Source organism: Stenella coeruleoalba (assembly GCF_951394435.1).
Source record: "Stenella coeruleoalba genome assembly, chromosome: 2".
NCBI classification, from domain to species: Eukaryota; Metazoa; Chordata; class Mammalia; order Artiodactyla; family Delphinidae; genus Stenella; species Stenella coeruleoalba.
In genome coordinates this window covers 108,676,894-108,695,939 of record NC_137147.1, presented here as the reverse complement: position 1 = coordinate 108,695,939, position 19,046 = coordinate 108,676,894, and the positions used below count along the sequence as shown (strand labels likewise).

Sequence of the window (19,046 nt, the reverse complement as noted above, 5' to 3'; positions counted from 1 at the left end):
TACGGGGACATATGTATATGTATAGCTGATTCACTTTGTTATAAAGCAGAAACTAACATACCATTATAAAGCAATTATACTCCAATAAAGATGTTAAAAAAAAAAAGCTGTAAGTGTGAAAAGAGCTCTCTAAGAAGCATGAGAAGTCCCCTGGAGTGGCTGATTTTAATCTGGAGGGCCTAGGCCTTTGAGCTGGGTCTAAGAAGAGAAATGGGGTTGGAAACGGGAAAGGATTCCGGGCAGCGGGAAGAGCAAGAACTAGAGCACAGAGAGGATGCACCAGCAAGGCCTGGGCAGGACCAGGGAAGGCGGTTAGTGTGACCTCATGGGGGGAGGATGGAGAGAGGGGGCTAGAACCTGATGACTCAAGCTTTAGGAAGAGGCCTCTGGCAGCTTTACCTAAAAGGCACCAGACTATGGAGGAGATCCTGGAGTGAGGGGATCAGGAAGAGGATAGGGACTGTCTGGTGAGAGAAGCAGTGATGGAGTGAAGAGACTGGGATAACCTGAGGAAGAAGCATAATATGGTGACTCATTGTGCAGGTAGCAAGGGCAAGGACACAGATGGTGCCAACACCTGGAGGGGGGAGGTGTCACGGTCAGGGATCAGGAGGTGGGTAGGGGGCAGCACTGGACAGAGGAGAACTGACTCCAGGAGGCTGGGACAAGGTGGAGTGGGGAAGCCTTGGAACTGCCAGGGGAGAGTGTCACAGGAAGGTGGCCCAGGCCGGATCCTTGGAGACCCCAACACTACAGGGCAGGAGGAGGAGGGGAAGGAAAAGGAGTAGTCAGGAGCAAGACAAGAATTGGGAAGGAAAGCTTCATTCATGGGACGATTATTGCAAAAGAGCGAGGTCAACTTTCCCAAGCGCCCCGGAGAAGGGAAGCCTAGGACCCAATGGGTGTTAAGGAGGCCCCTCTGGGAGGTGGTTGATGTGGGGATCTGGGCCAGAGCCCCTCCCCGCCCCCTGCAAGTGAGCTGCAAGGGCCTGCAAAGCAAGCGGGCATGGGTGCCCACAGAATCACTTCCGCTCACTAGCGTGCTCTCTTGTGCAAACACGCACTGGTCTATCTAGCAGTCCCTCTAAGTTAAATCACCCTCCACCCGAAACCTTTGCTGCCAGACATGGGATGGCTGCGTGGAGAGAGGGCCTCGGACAGCCTCATGGAGATTTCTGCAGCACAGGAACCTGTGAGGAATTCTTGTGACACAGCGGTAGTGGAGTGAGAGGGCAGGAACAGGGGACATCTCAACAGACATTGAGCCCCTGACCCCCACCACCCTGGGAATATGCAAGCCCTCAGCCTGCGAAAACTCACGTCTGGAGAAAAGGGAGTCCTGGGATTGACTGAGATCCAACTGCATGAGCCTGGTAGAACGAGGGCCCAAAACAGAAACTTACTTGAATGAAGGGAAAACAGAGAAGGTGGTATATCTTTCACTCCTGAGCTGTGGGTTGAGATTCACACCTCCTCCACGTGTTTGGGAAAAGTTGGTTCGCTGCCGGGCACAGACTTTGCCATGAATAATCTGCTTGAATAGCTCTGGAAAAATCTTTTCCGGTAAATGAGTCTCCGAGATTAGCTTTTCCCCCAACAGCCAGGAACATAAGCATATATCCTCTGCTGCCTTCTGCTCAGAAGGCCAGCCCTGCAGAAGAAAAGTGCCTCTTGGGTTAAGAAAAGCTTCAATATTGACCCCATCGAGGCAGAAGGTGACCAGCTGGAGGGCAGGTGACCCCTAACCATACCAAGCACGGGGCTGCCCTGAAGCAGACACTGGAAATGTTGGCAAACCACCCCAAACCCTAATTCTGTTCCAAAGGCTTACGTGCCTTAACCCATACTGCCTTCCTTGCTTTGACTCAGGAAGTCACCCTAGAGAACATCAACCTACCCTTGGGGAGATCCAGAGTTTCCAAAATATCTTAAGACACAAAGGGCTTCTGAAAGATTTTTGTTGACTTAAAAACAGACACAAACATTTTACTGAACTATGTATTTCTACATAAACAACTCTGTTACAACAAAATCAGGTAAAATCCACAAAGGTAGACAAGTCTTTAAAGGAAAATATTTTTTCCCTTAAGTATAAAAAGATAATTTGCCAAATAACGTCACACGGAAACACATAAAGCAAGAACTGTTAGAAACACAAGAGAAATAGACAGAAATACAATAGTAGTCTGAACACACTTTCCTTAGTCTTTAACAAATCAGGTAAGCAAAAATTAAAGGTCCATAAGATTATAATTAATAAGGTCAAATTAATACATACAGATTTAATTTTGTTCCCTTCCAAGAATATATCTTCTTTTCCAGTTTCCTGGGAATATTGATTAAAATTAACAATTTATTAAGTCCCAAGAAAACATCAATAAAGTCCAAAATGCAGAAATTGTACAGGCCATACCCTCTTTGACAACACTTGTAACAAATGTTAATAACAACAACAAAAAGTATCAAACTATCTAGAAATGTAAAAGTTAATTTCAAATAACTCAAGTAAAAAAAGTCAAATATGAAATTACAAGTTATTTATAACTTAGAACACCATAGCTAAAAATTTAACAGAAATGGATAAAGAAATATTCAGAAGAAGTCATGTAGCCTTATGAGCGCTAGTAACTATATCTACTATTAAACAGGAAATAGTTAAAATGGCATTCAACTTGAGAAGGTGAAAAAATAATAAAATAAAGGAAGGAAATTAATAAGAACAAACCAAAAAAAAATCATAAAATGGTAAAACAGTAAATTAAGATTTAAAATCCCAGAATAAAAAGGGAAAGCACAGACACAGAATGTTATGAATGAGAAAAGAAAATACGACAGCTCCAGGCTAGCAAATTTGAAAATCTTAACAGAATCATTACTTTGGAAGTTTAAGTTGCCAAAAACTTACAGAAAAGGAAGAATGTTTAAAGAGACTAATGAGCATGGAAAAACATTGAAAAAATTATTTCCTAAAAAGGCACTAGACTTAGACAGATTTATACATGTTATAAAAACTTCAAGGAGCAAAAAATTCTAAATATTATTTAAACTGTTCAAGGGCATAGAAAAAAAGAGATAGAGCTTCCCAAGTTCTTTTTTTTTTTTAAGAAGTTAACACAAACCCAACACCAATACCTGATAAAGACAGCAGAAAAAAAAATTACATAACTATCCACCTAAAATTTTGAAAAATTCCAAAATAATAAGAGCAAACCAAATCCAGAGTAATTTTCTTATTTTAAAGCTCTTACTATTATTATACAAGTAATATGAGAGCCATGTAGAAAAATCAGAAAATATAGATAAGAACAAAAAATAAAAGTCTACCATAAACCAACCCATCATAAATAACCACTGTTAACATTGAGTGGAGACATATATTGAAAGAATAATATACCATGACTAAATCAGATTTTTCTAGAAATGCAGACAGGGTCTGACATTAGCAAATCTATTTAAATGATTCATATTAAGTTATGATAAAGAAAAACCGGGCTTCCCTGGTGGCGCAGTGGTTGAGAGTCCGCCTGCCGATGCAGGGGACACGGGTTCGTGCCCCAATCCGGGAAGATCCCACAGGCCCGCGTACCGCAAAAAAAAAAAAAGAAAAACCATTTGATCATCTTGACAGATGTGAAAAAAAAAGGCATTTAATAAAATTCCAACAACCATTACTGATAAAACTTTCAGCAAACTAGAAAGAGGAGGGCATAACTTTAATATATAAATTCAAATATTAAGAATATCTCATACTAAGAGTCAAATTTGTACTTTTGGAGGAACACTAGAGGTATTCTCACCAAGTAAAAAATATATATAAAGAAGAATGTACAATACCGGCACAATTTATATAGGTGTTATTTACCATTGTTCAAAAAGTGCTGGTCAGTGTGATAAGGAAGTGAAATAAGATTATTAAAAATATGGAGGTAAAGTTATCATCACTACTCAGAACTATTAACTACATGAAAAAGGCAAAAGAATTAACAATAACAACAACAAAACTATTAAAACGAAAGGAAATTCAGTAATTGGCTAGCTACAAAATAAACAAATAACCAATTGCCAAGTTAAACAAACTAGTAAACAACCACAGAACTCTCTATGCAGAGTTAAGAAGAATGAGGTAGATTGATATGGTACCAACAGGAAGATGTCCAAGATCTATTGCCAAGTGAAAAATACAAGCAGCAGAAGGGTTCTATCATACGGTCAAAATGATAAAACATACTTTAGGAAAAGAAGATTTGAAGACTATGTGTTGACTGTTTATCTTGGGGGCAGAGGGATTTTAATTATGGGGGACTTTCAGTTTCCATATTATGTTTTTTCACAATGCTACCATTTACACAGCTTTTGTTTAATGTTTTAAATTAAAAAAATCAATGGATTTAATTTTCATTAAAAAAAAGTAGTCATGTACCTTTATACTAACAATAAGCAGTTGGAAAATATAATGGACAAAAGAGCTTATTTACCACAGTAACCACAACTACAAAAAATTACCTGTACTAGAAAAAATATACTGAGGAACATAATACTTTATAAATTTACTGAAATGAAAGGTTAAATATTATGAAGATGTTAATTGTCTTTATAGTTACCTATAAATTTTACACAATCCAATTTCCAATTCTTCTAAATGCTACAAAATGATCCCGAATTTCTTTTGGAACTGTCAATATACAAAAAGTACTAGGACATTTTTGAAGACATTTAATTAATGGCGACATTTAGTCTAAATCTGAGATGATCAAACTATGTGGTACCAGTGCCAGAATGTACACAATAGAAAGTTCAGAAGTACGCTTAGAGAAATATAAAGATTGAGGGCTTCCCTGGTGGCGCAGTGGTTAAGAATCCTCCTGCCAATGCAGGGGACACGGGTTCAAGCCCTGGCCTGGGAAGATCCCACATGCCACAGAGCAACTAAGCCCGTGCGCCACAACTACTGAGCTTGTGCTCTAGAGCCCGTGAGCCACAACTTCTGAAGCCCGTGCGCCTAGAGCCCGTGCTCCACAACAAGAGAAGCCACTGCAATGAGAAGCCCGTGCACCGCAAGGAAGAGTAGCCCCTGCTCGCCGCAACTAGAGAAAGTCTGCATGCAGCAACGCAGCCAAAAATAAATAAAATAAATAATTTTTAAAAAAAGAAAGAAAAGAAAATGCTTTCTTAAAAAAAAAAAAAAAGAGGGGCTTCCCTGGTGGCGCAGTGGTTGAGAGTCCGCCTGCCGATGCAGGGGACATGGGTTCATGCCCTGGTCTGGGAAGATCCCACATGCCGAAGAGCGGCTGGGCCCGTGAGCCATGGCCGCTGAGCCTGCGCATCCGGAGCCTGTGCTCCGCAACAGGAAAGGCCACAACAGTTAGAGGCCCGCGTACTGCAAAAAAAAAAAAAAAAAAAAAAAAAAAAAGAAATATAAGGATTGGATATATAGTGAAAATGGGATTTTGTATCAGTGGAGAGAGGATAGATTTCCCAGTAAGTGATGTTGGGGTAATTTAAAAAATAAATTCCACATGGATCATAGATTTAATTGCTTAAACAAAACAATAAAAGTACAAGAATAAAATACTGGTGAAAATTCATACAACCTTGGAATCAGAATTGCAAAGATCTTCAAAAGCATGACAGCAAAGGCAGCAACCATAAAGGAAAAGATAGATTTGACTAAAAAAAAATTTTTTTCAATCTAAGCCATATATTGAGCTTTTTTAAAAATAAATTTATTTATTTCTGGCTGTGTTGGGTCTTCGTTGCTGTGTGCGGGCTTTCTCTAGTTGCGGTGAGCAGGGGTTACTCTTCCTTGTAGTGAGTAGGCTTCTCATTGTGGTGGCTTCTCTTGTTGTGGAGCACGGGCTCTAGGTGTGCGGGCTTCAGTAGTTGTGGCGCACAGGCTTAGCTGCTCCGCAGCATGTGGGATCTTCCCAGACCAGGGCTCGAACCTGTGTCCCCTGCATTGGCAGGCGGATTCTTAACCACTGCGCCACCAGGGAAGCCCCAAATACATGCAACTTTTAAAAAATAATATTTATAGGGAAAAAAAAAACTTCTTAGAAATCAATGAGACACACAAACACCTTGTGAGAAAATTGGCCAGAGAAGACGAATAGGTAAATGACAAAAGAATATAATCTAATAAATATGTTGGTTAGAGGGTCACACTGTCATCAAAAAAATGCATATCAAAACTAGCCCCCCCAGTCCCCATGGGAACACCAGTGTGAAAGAGGGGAATCGGACATTCTCACACATTGCTGGTGAGAGCATAATTTGGTATCATCTTTCTGGAAGGCAATTTGAGGCAAGATATATTAAAAGTCCCCAACATGTGCGTACCTTTTTGTTAGTCAGGATATGTTATGCTGCAGTAACAAAATAACCCTGACATCCCAATAGTGTAACACTTAAAGTTTATTCTTTCTTCACAGTACAAATCCACACAAGTGGGGAGGGGGGTGTCATGATGGGAGAAGGGGAGCTCTCCACACAGTCACTCAGGGACCCAGGCTGACAAAGGCTCCAGCTGACATAGGCTCCAGCACTGGGACATCACCACCTGTGGGGCAAGGCAACAGAAAGACTGGAGACCTGCATGGGGGCATCTCACAGTCTCAGCCTGGACGTTGCACATGTCACTTCTGCTCACACTTTATTGGCCAGCATTAGCACCAGGACCCTGAGTGACTATAGGGGCTGGTAAGTGGCATCTCCTGTGTGCCCAGGAGGGAGAGGAGGAGACGGAGCAGTGCTTGTAGCACCCATTACACTTTTGAGCCAGCAAGTCCAATTTTAGCAAGTTATCCTAAGTAAATATTCTGAAACGTACATGAAGGTGTTAGAAGAAAGGATTTCCGTCATATCCTTGAGTACAACAGTATAAAACTGGAAACAAGTACCCAAGGTACAACCTACATAGATGTTAAAAATGATGCTGTTACATATTTACTGACATAGAAATATATTTACAATATAGTGTTAAAAGGGAAAAAAGCAAGTTATAAAACAGTATATGTATAATATGATTGTATCTCATGAAAAAAGTAATAAAACAGCTATAGATGCATAGAAAAGAAGTCTGAAAAGATATATACCAAAATGTTAACAGTGGTTATAATCAGATGGTGTAATAACAGGTGATTTTTTTCATTTCTTCTTAGAAAAGTATATATTATTTATGTACCAAAAAGGCATCTGAAAAGGGAAAAGAAACAAAAAAACAGTATTCTTGGGAGAGTCCATTTATCCACCTCATGCTAATCGTTAAATTCTTACCTTTGATGCAAGAAGTGCCTAACTGTCTGTCACACCATAAGACATTGCTACAACAATTTATTTAAAGTCAGGATTTTATATTAAAAGTGGTCCATAGGGTAAGAACAGTGACACATTCCCCACAGCTGCATATCATTGGACCTGTCAGTCATCCGCCAAAATGTCCCACAGTCTGGACTCCACCGTGGTTTCTCTGGGCTCCTGGCAGGTGCACCCGGGGTCTGTGTGGCCTGGGGGTGGGGGCACTCTTCACAAGGCTCTGCATTCGTCAAAGAGAGTAGGGCACTGTACAATTCCGCTCAAAACAAAAGACCCACAAGCTCTTCTCAAAGACGGATTCCAGAACATATAACATCACCGCCAGGATTATTAAAGACTCCTCTTAGCTATACATATATTTTTTAATTGAAAACCCTTCCTTGTCATTTCTCCTGCTTCCCCCTGCTGCTTCCTCCCCCAATACACATACACACACACACACACACACACACACACACACACATACACACACTCACACACACTCCAAAAGTTCACTAGACCATATCATCTGGCTGCCAAAGTCTTACCATAATCACCTTCCTCCTGGCTGGTGTTTAAAGAGGAACTGGAAAAACCCATATTCTTGAGATAGGTGTATGAAAAAGACACGTAAAACAACACACATTTCTATACAGGATTCTCTCTCCATGCCGTCACCCCCACCATCCCAAGAATATATATTTATTTGGGGGAAACTATGTATGCAGAAATTGGAATTCTTTTAAACCATGCATGTCATTTAAGAATATATATGGATGTTGATTTGCAGGCTTCTAGTTTAAATCACCAGTGCTTCAAGATCCAGTGATCTTTCGAGTGAATAAAAGAACCCATAGCTTTTAGATGGACACATGGCACAAAGGGCCACTTTCAGCAATGAGCAGAATGCAGCGGCCGGCTCTGTCTTAAAGGGCAACCTCTGCCAAGCGCCTCTGCTAAGTCCCATCCCGGCTGCCTGCCTTCTAAGGGCACAGCTGGCCACACCTGACATCCCTGGCACTCCCTGCAGTTGGCTTTGGCTCTCACCCAAAGTTGCCCCCGATTTCTATTGAAAAGCAGTCTTGCCTATAGAAAAGGAGTCCTTTTACAACAGGCCGATCGTGACGCCTCTGAGTAGCACTATACCCCGCACCCTTTATTTGATGTTTTATGTCAAATGTAGTAAATACTGGCCAGGCATTAGCCAACCACCATCCAGGCTGTGCCCGTGGGCCGCCCAAGTCTAGAGATGTCTATGATGAGACTGCAGGATGGAGACCAACTACCCGCTGTGGACATTCCTCCCGGGGCCCGTCAGGTGCCACTCAACCTGCTCTAACCACTGGCTGGTCTGCTCCCTCCCCAGTGCTGGCTCCTGTCTGGGAAGGGGCTGGGCAGTGATGGGCAATCCCCCCACTCCCCACCTGCCCCGCCATCACTCTGTTTACTGCTCTGCCATTTGGGGGCCTCCTGCTTGTTTTGAACAAACTGCTTTGCCTCCACGAAAGCCATCAACGAAGAACTCAAAATGTGTCTCATCGCTCTGGCCTCTCAAAGCACCAACATCATTTTAACCAACAATCTCTTGGAAAGATCCCTACAAAAGCAGAATCATTCAAAAGTGGAACTTACTGCTGTAATGAATGTAAATGTAATTCTGATTCATTCATTTATAAGTTGTCATTTGCTGGGGACATATGTTAAAACAGTATAACTGCAATGTGCTCTTATCAGGACACAAGAGAGTTTTTTTTTTCTTGGCACCCAAAGGTCACTAAAGGGAGAAGAGAGCATGACTCGTAGAAAGACACTGGACCAGGGTTCAGGAGACCCAGATGCAGCCCGCGCTGCTGCTCACTAGCTGGGTGACTCAGGGTGAGTCACCTGTCTCTGCTTCCGCTGCAAAATGGGGAATGATCTCTGCCCCGTTCTCTCACCCAGCTGAGGTCTAAAGTGACGGCATGCAGGGGAGCGTGGAAGGGAGGGTAGCGTACAAGTTCTGGGTCTCATGTGGACGCTGGCTCTCTTTCAAGGCCTGACCACACTGTCCCAGCCTGTCACTCAGGTGGTTTTCTATTCCCGAGGCACTAGGAAGACTTTATCTCCCCTTGCCGCTCTCAACTGTATCACGCATCCAGTGGGTCTTTACTTGGAATGAAAATTATTTTTAAGGATGATTATGGTTAAAGGATTCCAAATTTTCCGTTGCTTTTTTTAGGCCCCAGGTTTCACAGATGCAGAGGAAAAAAAAAAAAGCTAATTGAGGTTCCGGCAGCCAGTCTTGGAGATGTCAAATCAGGAGACATCACTTGGGAACAAAGACGCAGTCCTAGCTCTAAATCCTCCAGCAGCACGACGGGGCTGGGGTGTTTGTGAGACAAGGGTTATGCCCTGCCTGTACTTGGCTTCAGATCAGATCACGCCAACCAAAGGGCATCAGTGCTGAGACTGGAGCTGGACGTCCTCACAAATGAGGGCTTGGCTCAAGGGAAACTGGGATGAATTCAGCAGGTCATTCTCCTTCTATCCCGAGGCTGTTAGACAGGGCTAGCCTCTCCACAGACTGTCTAGGTTGTCCCCAGGCCTTTTTTTTTTAAAAGAAAGTAAATGAAGAAAGCTTAAGACCTTTAGAGAAAAGCAGAAGGAACCGAAAGTCCAGGGCTTTTGTAAAGGTGTGCTTTCCCTGCTGAGCCCAACTTAGCTTCTCCTTTAGAGGAGCCCCTACTGCTCTTAGCTCCGGGGCTGATGGTGTAAAGCTGGCTGGGGCCACATAGCGTGGGGCTCTCAGCTCCTCACCTACTGCCTACAAGCGCTCACCAAACTCTTCCACGGTTGGTGAGCGGGGGTCATGGGTCTCAACTGCACAGGGGCACAGCAGCCCACCGTGGTAATGGCTCTACTGCTGCCACTAGTTTCTCCAGTCACTGCCCGGAATGTGCAAGCAGCTTTGACAACTCTATCCTCGGATGAATACGTCACCTGAGCATGTCCACTCAGTCAAGACAGCTCCTTCTGGATGAATAAGCCGCCGCAGAGACAGGGGTGGTGGGCATCAGAAGACCCAAGCGGAGGTTTCAGAATCCCAGTGTCTGCCGCTCCTGGGCAGGTGGACTGGCCTAGCCTGAGAAGAATCCTCTTGAGCCCCTGCTGGGCCACAAGGCCAACTCACGGCCAGCCCAGCTCTCTGATCTCCAGGTCAGTAGAGCTGCTACCACTGTCCTGAGAGCCATCTGGAGCTCCAGGGAAAGGGCAGCGCCAGCAGCGCCCAGTCACAAATCAGCAGGAGGGCTGACCACGCTTTCCATTTCCATCTGCCACCAGCCCAGTGAACTCCACCAGAGCTGCCCCACTCAGCCTGCGGGTCTCCCCTACCTGTCCTGGTGCTTTCCCCATCCTAAAGAAGACCTCCCTGCTCAGGGAGATGGTCTCAGCTACACGAAAGAGAGCAGCAGGACTTGTAAAGTCACCCTGGGGCCCGGGTCACATCCGTGTGTACCCTACCCACCTCCTCAGGCTATTTTATTGTTTATCTGAACAATTCAGCAGGGAGCAATTCTAATGCGTGAGAAAATCCTTCTAGAGGGGGAAGTTCTCTTAGTGGTCCTCAAAGCAGGTAAGGGGGCGGCAAAGCCTCCCCCTCCTTCAAAGGGATTTAGAAATGCCGACGGCCAGGGATTCAGACCATCTTGCCATGCATGGGGCAAATGAAATGTCCACTGGCCCCACTGAGAAACTCAGTAAGAGAGAAGAGGTCCATGGCTCTGGTCCCTTCCTTAGCAGGAACAGGAGGAGGCAGACCTGGGCAGAACTCCTCTAAGGCCAAGGCTCAGCCACTTTGAGCCCACTCCTTCCCTCACGGGCCTGTGTGATTTCTTTTTCAATTGTCTAAACCCAACAGAGGATCCCACCCTAGATCCCAAGCCCTGGGCAGCCCCTATACCAGGGTCAGTCAGTGGTCCTAGAATCCCTAGGCCACAGGCCTCACTCCTGGAAAGGAAGGGTGATCTCAGTGTCAGAGGCCCCCAGGGGCAGAGCACCATGGATGGGCTGCTGGGAGGTGGGGGCCTCAGACCAGCTCCTGCTGCTTCCACTGCCACCCTCCTGGCCCCAGGGCCACCTGAGCCAACCCACGAGTCTGTCCACAAAGTCACATACATGCCTGATAACGACCCAGTGCACCAGGACGGTGGACTGTCCAACAGGGGCTTGATGGGGGATGTGATGAAAACACTAAATTCTGTTTATACGTTTAAATGAACAAATATTTATTAAGCACCTACTTTGTGCCAGGCACTGTGCTAGGCACCCTCGCTGCATGCTGTCCCCACAGCACAGTAACCTGCTCAGAAATTAAAACCAAGAAAAGGAACATTGTCGCAACCCTACAAACTGGGGGCGGGTGGAAGTGGGCGGAGTGGATGCAGGCGATTCCCCTGCCAGAAAACGCCTCCACCAGAAGTGCGTTTTCTCTCTTGGGACAAGTCTCTACTCAGTGGTTGCTTTAAAGCATCTCTGTATATACTGAGAGGAAAACTGCTATCACCACGCCCCACGCATTGGTGCCTGGTGAACATTCGAACACTCTGAACGCTACTCAAAAAAACAGGAGTTGGAAAGGGTATTCATACTTGAATTAGAAAATACTTTTCCAGTTCATATGGTTGCAACAGCCCTTAAGAAAGTTATAAACATCCCTGCCCTGACTGCGTAAATGTTTAAGGTAGACCTAGTTCTGGATTCCTGAGTCAGAATCGTCCAGTTGTCCATGACCTCGCAAGGCCAGAGAAGCAAGGGGAGGTTTCTATTCTGGAGAGGAGAGAGTGGACGGCACCCCTGGTTTGGAAACGTGACAAACCGCGCCTGCGTTTACAGAAGCCACGCGAACGGGAGGACGTCCTAGTGCTACTCTGTGTCACACACACCCTGGGGACTCACGCGCAGCCCTAGTTGTCGGCGCCCAGCTTGGAGAGGCCCCGGCGGAAGTTGTGCAGGTCATCGATCTTCCCGTCCAGCACCTCCAAGAAGCTCTTCAGCTCCACCTTCAGGTGGCGCTGGCGGTACTTGCTCTCCTCCATGTCCGTCTTCAGGGAGCGCACTTTGTCTTCCAGGTTCTGATTGTCTCTCTCTGCCGCCTGAAGCAAAGCGAGAGAGAAAGAAGGGTCTGGGGACAGAGCGGGAGGAGCCCCGCTGAGACCTGAGACAGCCAGACTGTCCGTCCCCCTCGGGCGGGCCTGCCTCCCTGGAAGTGTTAAGTGTCCTGCCCCCACCCCCCTGGCATCAGGTGTGTGCCCCTCCTTCCTGCTGTTCTCTGGCAGAGGTACCAACGGCCAGCATCTCGCCTTAATACGATGCCCCCACAGAGAACACAGAACTCAGCATCCTGCCCAAGGGAGCCTGGTGCTAAGTGACGCTTTCACAAAGTGCCCAGCAGAGGAAGCCTGAAATCCCAGCACATGGGGTTTTCAGCCCCAAGCCCAGTGTGGTCAGCAGAGGCCCCCGTTGGGTTCCATTCTGGGAGAGAGTGAGAAATAGCACAAATGGAAGAGTGACTTGTTTCTCCCGGTTCCACTGAGAAGGCGAGGTCTCCTTGGCCCCAGGCCAGCCTCTGGCCGTCAGCGAGGGAGGACTGGCCGTGCCAGACGCAGGGACAGCAGGTCTGTGCTCTGTCCGTCCCGTGGTGTTGCCATGGAGACGTTGAAGCTCCCAATGGCGGGACCGCTGTGAGTCCAAATAAGAGCTTTCATCTTATGGGCATAAAATGAGAATTTTTGAATGGGTGTACAAGAACCAGTTACTAATACCAAGGTTGTATACCTGAACAAAGAGCTCTCGAAGTGAGGAGAACCTCGGAGGTGAAGGAGGACCTGAAAATGCTCCTTCAGAAATGCAGCAGGTGGATCAGAAATCTGAAGCCAGCAGGGTGGGGGGGCAGGGTGGGGGGGGGCTGTCCAAGGTCATGTCCAAGGTCACTGGCTGGGGAGGTGCAATAGCCCCTGGATCTTAGGCTCTCAGCCCTCCTTTCTGTCCCCTGCTTTGCACCCTTCTGTGGTTCTGTAGGGACTTCTGTGGGCAGGAAACAGTCACCTACACTATGGTTATGCACAGGACACCTTCGTATAAGTGGAGAAAACAGAAGACAAACACTGCTGAGTCTGCACCCGGGAGGAAAGCTGGCATCTGGCATGTAGTTACGCTGGCTTTCTAGGAATACAAAGTCTCTTTTCTTTACCAAGCCAGGCGTGAAAGGGAGAGGCCTCGGAGAAATGGGTAACACAGTGGATGCCTTCTCATCTGAGCCCAGGTGGACGTGCTCCCCGCCCTTACCTCTAACTTCTCAGAGACGTATTCACACTCTGACATGAGCTGAGGTATGATTTCACTTTGTTTTCGGAGGTCTGTCAACTCCTACAGGAGACAGAAATTGGAAAAAGAATGTGAAAGCAAGTCAGATAAAATGTATTCTTGAAAATCCCCAACTCGTGCATACAATAATGGAAGCAGCTTTTGGAACCTGTGTTGTCTGCGTAAATAATAATGGCGATGATGTTATACTTAACACACGAGGTAATTCTAAAGGCTGAGTATGTTCCATGAATTAATGCATGAAGGCCGAACACCACCATGAAAAGAGAAGTATGATTCCTGTTTCGTAGACGGGGAAACCGAGGCTGAGAGAGGATTGGTAACTTGCCCATGGTCTCCACCCTCTGCATACAGTAAGTCCCCTACCTATGAACCTTCAAGTTGCGAACTTTCAAAGATGCAAATGTGCGTCCACATGTCCAGTCATGTAAGTCAGTTCACGTGTCTGGTGTACACCGTCACGTGCGTGCATCCTCGACAAGTGGTTGTGCGTTTGTGTACTTTACTGTACAGTACTGTAGAGAGTGCAGTACTACAGTGTCTTTATTTCATGCCCAGGATGTCCGGAAGCAAGCGTAGAAGCAGCAGTGATGTAGCTGGTACTACTCTACTTTTCAAAGTACTGTACTGCAAGGTTAAAAACGTTTCCTTTGGTTTCTGTGTCTGTTTTTTATGTATTATTTGTGTGAAAAGTATGATAAACCTATTACAGTACAGTAGGATACAGCCGATTATGTTAGTTGCATACCTAGGCTAACTCTGTCGGACTTACGAACAAACTGGACTTAGGCAAGTGCACTCTTGGAGTGGAACTCGTTCGTGGGTAGGGGACTTGCTGTACTTAGCGGTCCTGTCCCCCAGAAAATAAATGACTGTGTGACAGGGGGTTCTCGCTGCATTAAGTTGACAGCAGAACACAACTTCTGATAAAAGACCACCTGTGAAAGTTTCCGAGTGCTTTTGCAAATGTTCAGCTCCCTCTTGGACCTGAGCGACTGACTATAGAATAAGTACAACAAGGAGGCTGCGGAGGGTAATGGTCAGGCCTTTGCCCTGGACTATCTGTGCCCTGGTGTAGCTTTTGGCTCTGTCTCTGTGCTGAGATCCGGGCAGCTGCCAGGGCCGGTCACATGCCCCACAGCTGCCTGCCGTGTCCTTGGGTGGAGATCACCCGCCAAGGCCCAGGGGACGCCAAGCAGCACCGCTCGGAGCCCCACGACCCACCGTCTCCTTTTCTCGGAGTTCCAACTCCAGCTCCTCAATTCTTCTCTTCAACTGGGTATTCTTCTCCTTCTCTCTGTTTATCTCGCTGCACTGCTCTTCCAGCTCGTCAATCTTTAATGAATATCACATGTTAAAGCAGGGATGCCAGTTTACTGTAGTCATTAAACAAAAGATCACCACAGCTCTTTTAAAGTAAACCATAAATTAACCCACTTATAAATTTTTCCTCGTGGCTACAGGCAAACTCCACGGGGCTCCCCCTGGGCTGTTTGCTCCTGCGGGCACAGGATGCCCTCATTTAACACCAACAAAGCCACAGACGTCACAAAACCTGGCTTCAGTATGCTCTGGGCCTCTGGTTTTCTCTCACAGTCACAGGACGGTAGCTTTAGGTTTGCTTTAAGGATCTGTCACAAGTCGGGGCCAGACGTCCCATGAATCTATCTGCTTCTTCGCAGAATGACTGTCACATCATTTTAATCATGCCCTGAATGATTCTGTTGCTTTTCAAGGGGTTAAGCGAGCAGGGTAGAGAACCGAGCAACTCTGTGGGACAGTGGCTACCAACTGGGGCTCAATGACATTTCAAACGTTTTAAATCAAGATGACCTTTCCCCACTGATGCACGCAGAAGGGGCCTGGCCCGTGGGCCTCTTCCTGGAGAGATGACAAGTGCTGAGGTACATCCCCAGAGTGCATCTTTCTCTCCTTCCCAAGCCTGACACCTCTGACACTGGGCATTTCCTGGAGAGATGACAAGGCTGAGGTACATCCCCAGAGTGCATCTTTCTCTCCTTCCCAAGCCTGACACCTCTGACACTGGGCATTTCCCAGGGGCCAAAGCATGGGTGCAGAGTGGACGGCAGGGGTGTAACCAGCAAGTAACACAAGAGCACCATGTTGATGGGGTTCCCCACAAGCAGGCAGCGGCAGTCCTCAGGGTGCAGGGCACTAGGTGGTCAACATGAGGACAGTTCTTAGAGGTGACCTGCACCAGCCCTCAGGATCTGAACCTCCAGCCACAGGAGCTGCCGGAGATCCCACCAACGTCCACATCCCGCCCTGGGAATCAAGTTCCCAGTGCTTCCCGCCCAGGGAAGCTGACGCTGCTCCGCACAGGGAGTAGGTTCCACTGCACGCACTTCCTCCACGCCCCACCCCCCCGACCCCGCACGGCTCTTTGGTTCTTACACTCAGACGCGAAGTGAGAAACTCAGCTCTGCCCTTGGAAAAAGAAACAAAGGGCAATCAATCCCTCTGCCAAGCAGATGAGCCCAGCCTCAGAAGGGAAGGTGCGGAGTCAGCACTTGGCCTGCGCCCCTCACCATCAGCACTTTATGAAAAAACGACACGAGGCAGTTTCACATGCCACCTGCTCCGAAGTAAGACGTGAAGTAGGGGAGTGGTTTCCAGGGGCTCCACTCAGAACGGGTGGGCGGGTTATAAACGGGGGCAAGGGGAGCGAGTACCAATCTCAATGTGACCCGTACCCTGAAATCCTGCATTTACGGAGCAGACTGTGTTCACCGACTGTGGGATAAAAGTGCTGACCAGCAAAACAGCACAGCAACCCCAGGACCTCACCTGGGAACCCTAAAACAACCGCATCAACTCAGCCCAACAGCAGAGCATGAGCGACTAATTACAGGGAAGGGCGTGGGTGAATTCTGAAAAAAACTGAAAAGCCCCCATGTCAGGGTAGGAGGGTAGAAGGCACACGAGGCCCGTCCGCATCCGCCCACCTCACACATCAAGGGCCGTATTCCTTTCCTTGCTGCCTATCTCACATTTTTAGAAAGAGCAGTTTGCAGGGAAGCAGGGTTTCTGAGCAATCACGCCTCACCATCTCCTGAATCTATTTTCTTCACTCACCCTTTGGATCCCTTTTCTCTACCGAAGATCACGGAACCACAGAAAATGCCAGAGGGAGGCCACCCACGAAAGGCCAACCCACAGCTCGCATCAGAGGGTGATCTTTGCGAGAGACAAAGCTGCAATCTCCCATTGATTTCTCTTCTCCTTTGCGATTGCAATTTTAAAACTTGGTTCAGGAAAGGTAATCAGTCAGTTCTGTACATAGTAGCGTTCCCACTAAGGCAGGCAGGGAGGCGGAGGGGAGGACAAAGGGAGAAGCAGCGGGTCTTCCTCCTGCCCCTGGGACATGGGACCGAAGGCCAAGCGGGAGGCAGTGGGGAGAGGAAGGTCACAGCCACCCCGGCCCTCCCCACCTTGTTCCGGAGCCGGTCATTCTCGTCGTGGCAGAGGGAGAACTGCCTCTTCCACTGCTCCACGCTGGCCGACGAGTCCTGTAGTGCCGTGGTCAGCCGGGCGTTGCTCTCCCGCAGGGTCTGCAGCTCGATCTCCCATTTCTTCACGTTGGCGGCGCTGCAGGGCGGGGGCCAGGCGGTGACCGGGAGGGTGGGCACCATCCACCCAGCTGCCCTGCGGAGGGGGCACCCGGCCACCCCCTCAGCCCATGCCTCGGGGCCACACCCTCTCCCGCCGGTGGCCTGGCAGCGAGAACCACGTGCTGAGCGGGCCTGGCACCTCCCTTTAGTGGGAACATGCTGCCTTGTTGGGTGATTTTCTCAAGGCATCACTTTAGAAGAGAACAGAATTCTCAGAGAAGGAAGAGATGTAACTTAGAATGAACTCAGCCATAAAAAAAGAATGAAATCATGCCATTTGCAGCAACATGGATGCAACGAGAGATTATCATACTAAGTGAAGTAAGTCAGACAGAGACAAATGCCAGATGATATCACTCTTATGTGCAGTCTACAATATGACACAAATGAACTGATCTATGAAGCAGAAACAGGCTCACAAACATGAGAGAACAGGCTTGTGGCTGCCAAGGGGGAAGGGGCTGAGGGAGAGATGGATTGGGAGTTTGGGGTTAGTAGATGCAACCTATTATATACAGAATGGATAAACAACAAGGTCCTACTGTATAGCACATGGAACTATATTCAACGTCCTGGGATAAACCATAATGGAAAAGAATATAAAAAAGAATTTTATATATATATATATATGTATAACTGAGTCACTTTGCTGTACAGCAGAAATTAACGCAACATTGTGAATCAACTCTACTTCAATTAAAAAAAAAAAGAAACTAAGAATGAAGCCACAGACTGTGGTAGAGACCCCTTCCCCGTCTGCTCCCTACTGACCCCTGGCCGCAGGACGGTTCTCTCCTGCCCATGTCCGTTCCTTCCTGAAATGAACCTCAGGGATGTAGGTTCTGAAGTGCTGGGGTGGACCCCGGGCCCTCTGACACTCTCATGAAAGCGGCGGACACTTTCAACAAGCTCCTGACACTTCCTCTCTGGAGCCCAACAACCCCAGGTTTAAACGAACAGTCTGGGTCCAGATTTGAGAGCTGAGGACTTGAGGACAGAGGAGACAGGGGCTGGGAGTCCCCTGAGGGCAGAAGAACTGGGGTTCCAACCGCAGGATGTGTGAGGGAGCCCTGGCCGACCCTAGGTCACCTCAGGTCCGAGGGACCCCTTCACATTATCACCAAACCACATGATAACCCTCTGTGATCAGTGAAGTTTGAAAAAACAAACTGGAATCAGGTTGCCCTCAGTTGCCGGTCCCATTCAACGCTGCTTTTGTTTCCTGTTTTGGAGACCCGTGTTCACTGCAGCACTGTTTATAATAGCCAGGACATGGAAGCAACCTAGATGTCCATCAACAGAGGAATGGATAAAGATGTGGTACATACAGACAGTGGAATATTAGCCATTAAAAGGAACAAAACTGGATCATTTGTAGAGACGACGATGGACCTTGAGACTGTCATACAGAGTGAAATAAGTCAGAACGAGAAAAACAAATATCACATAATATCGCTTATATGTGGAATCTAGAAAAATGGTAGAGAGGAACTTATTTGCAAAGCAGGAATAGAGACACAGACGTAGAGAACAAACATATGGTTATCAAGGGGGTGAGGGTGGCGGGGTGGGATGAATTGGGAGGTTGGGACTGACATACATACACTACTATGTATAAATAGATAACTAATGAAAACCTGCTGTATAGCACAGGGAACACTACTCAGTGCTGTATGGTGACCTAAATGGGAAGGAAATCTAAAAAAGAGGAGATATATGTATAGTTGATTCACTGTGCTGTACAGCAGAAACTAACACAAC

The 19,046-nt window shown here is 46.9% G+C and overlaps 1 protein-coding gene across 2 annotated transcripts in view; it reads right to left on the bottom strand.

Annotated features, from left to right (window-relative positions):
• Positions 1-11,410: 11,410 nt before the first annotated feature.
• Positions 11,411-19,046, bottom strand: part of HOMER2 (homer scaffold protein 2) — an 88,009-nt gene continuing 80,373 nt past the window's right edge. For both annotated transcript variants that reach the window (XM_079913395.1, XM_079913394.1), the window contains 4 exons: positions 17,106-17,262; positions 14,878-14,988; positions 13,615-13,695; positions 11,411-12,422 (listed from right to left, as the gene is read on the bottom strand). In XM_079913395.1, coding sequence (XP_079769521.1) covers positions 12,234-12,422; positions 13,615-13,695; positions 14,878-14,988; positions 17,106-17,262 — 538 coding nt within the window. In that variant the 3' untranslated portion in view covers positions 11,411-12,233. The remainder of the gene's footprint in view (positions 12,423-13,614; positions 13,696-14,877; positions 14,989-17,105; positions 17,263-19,046) is intronic.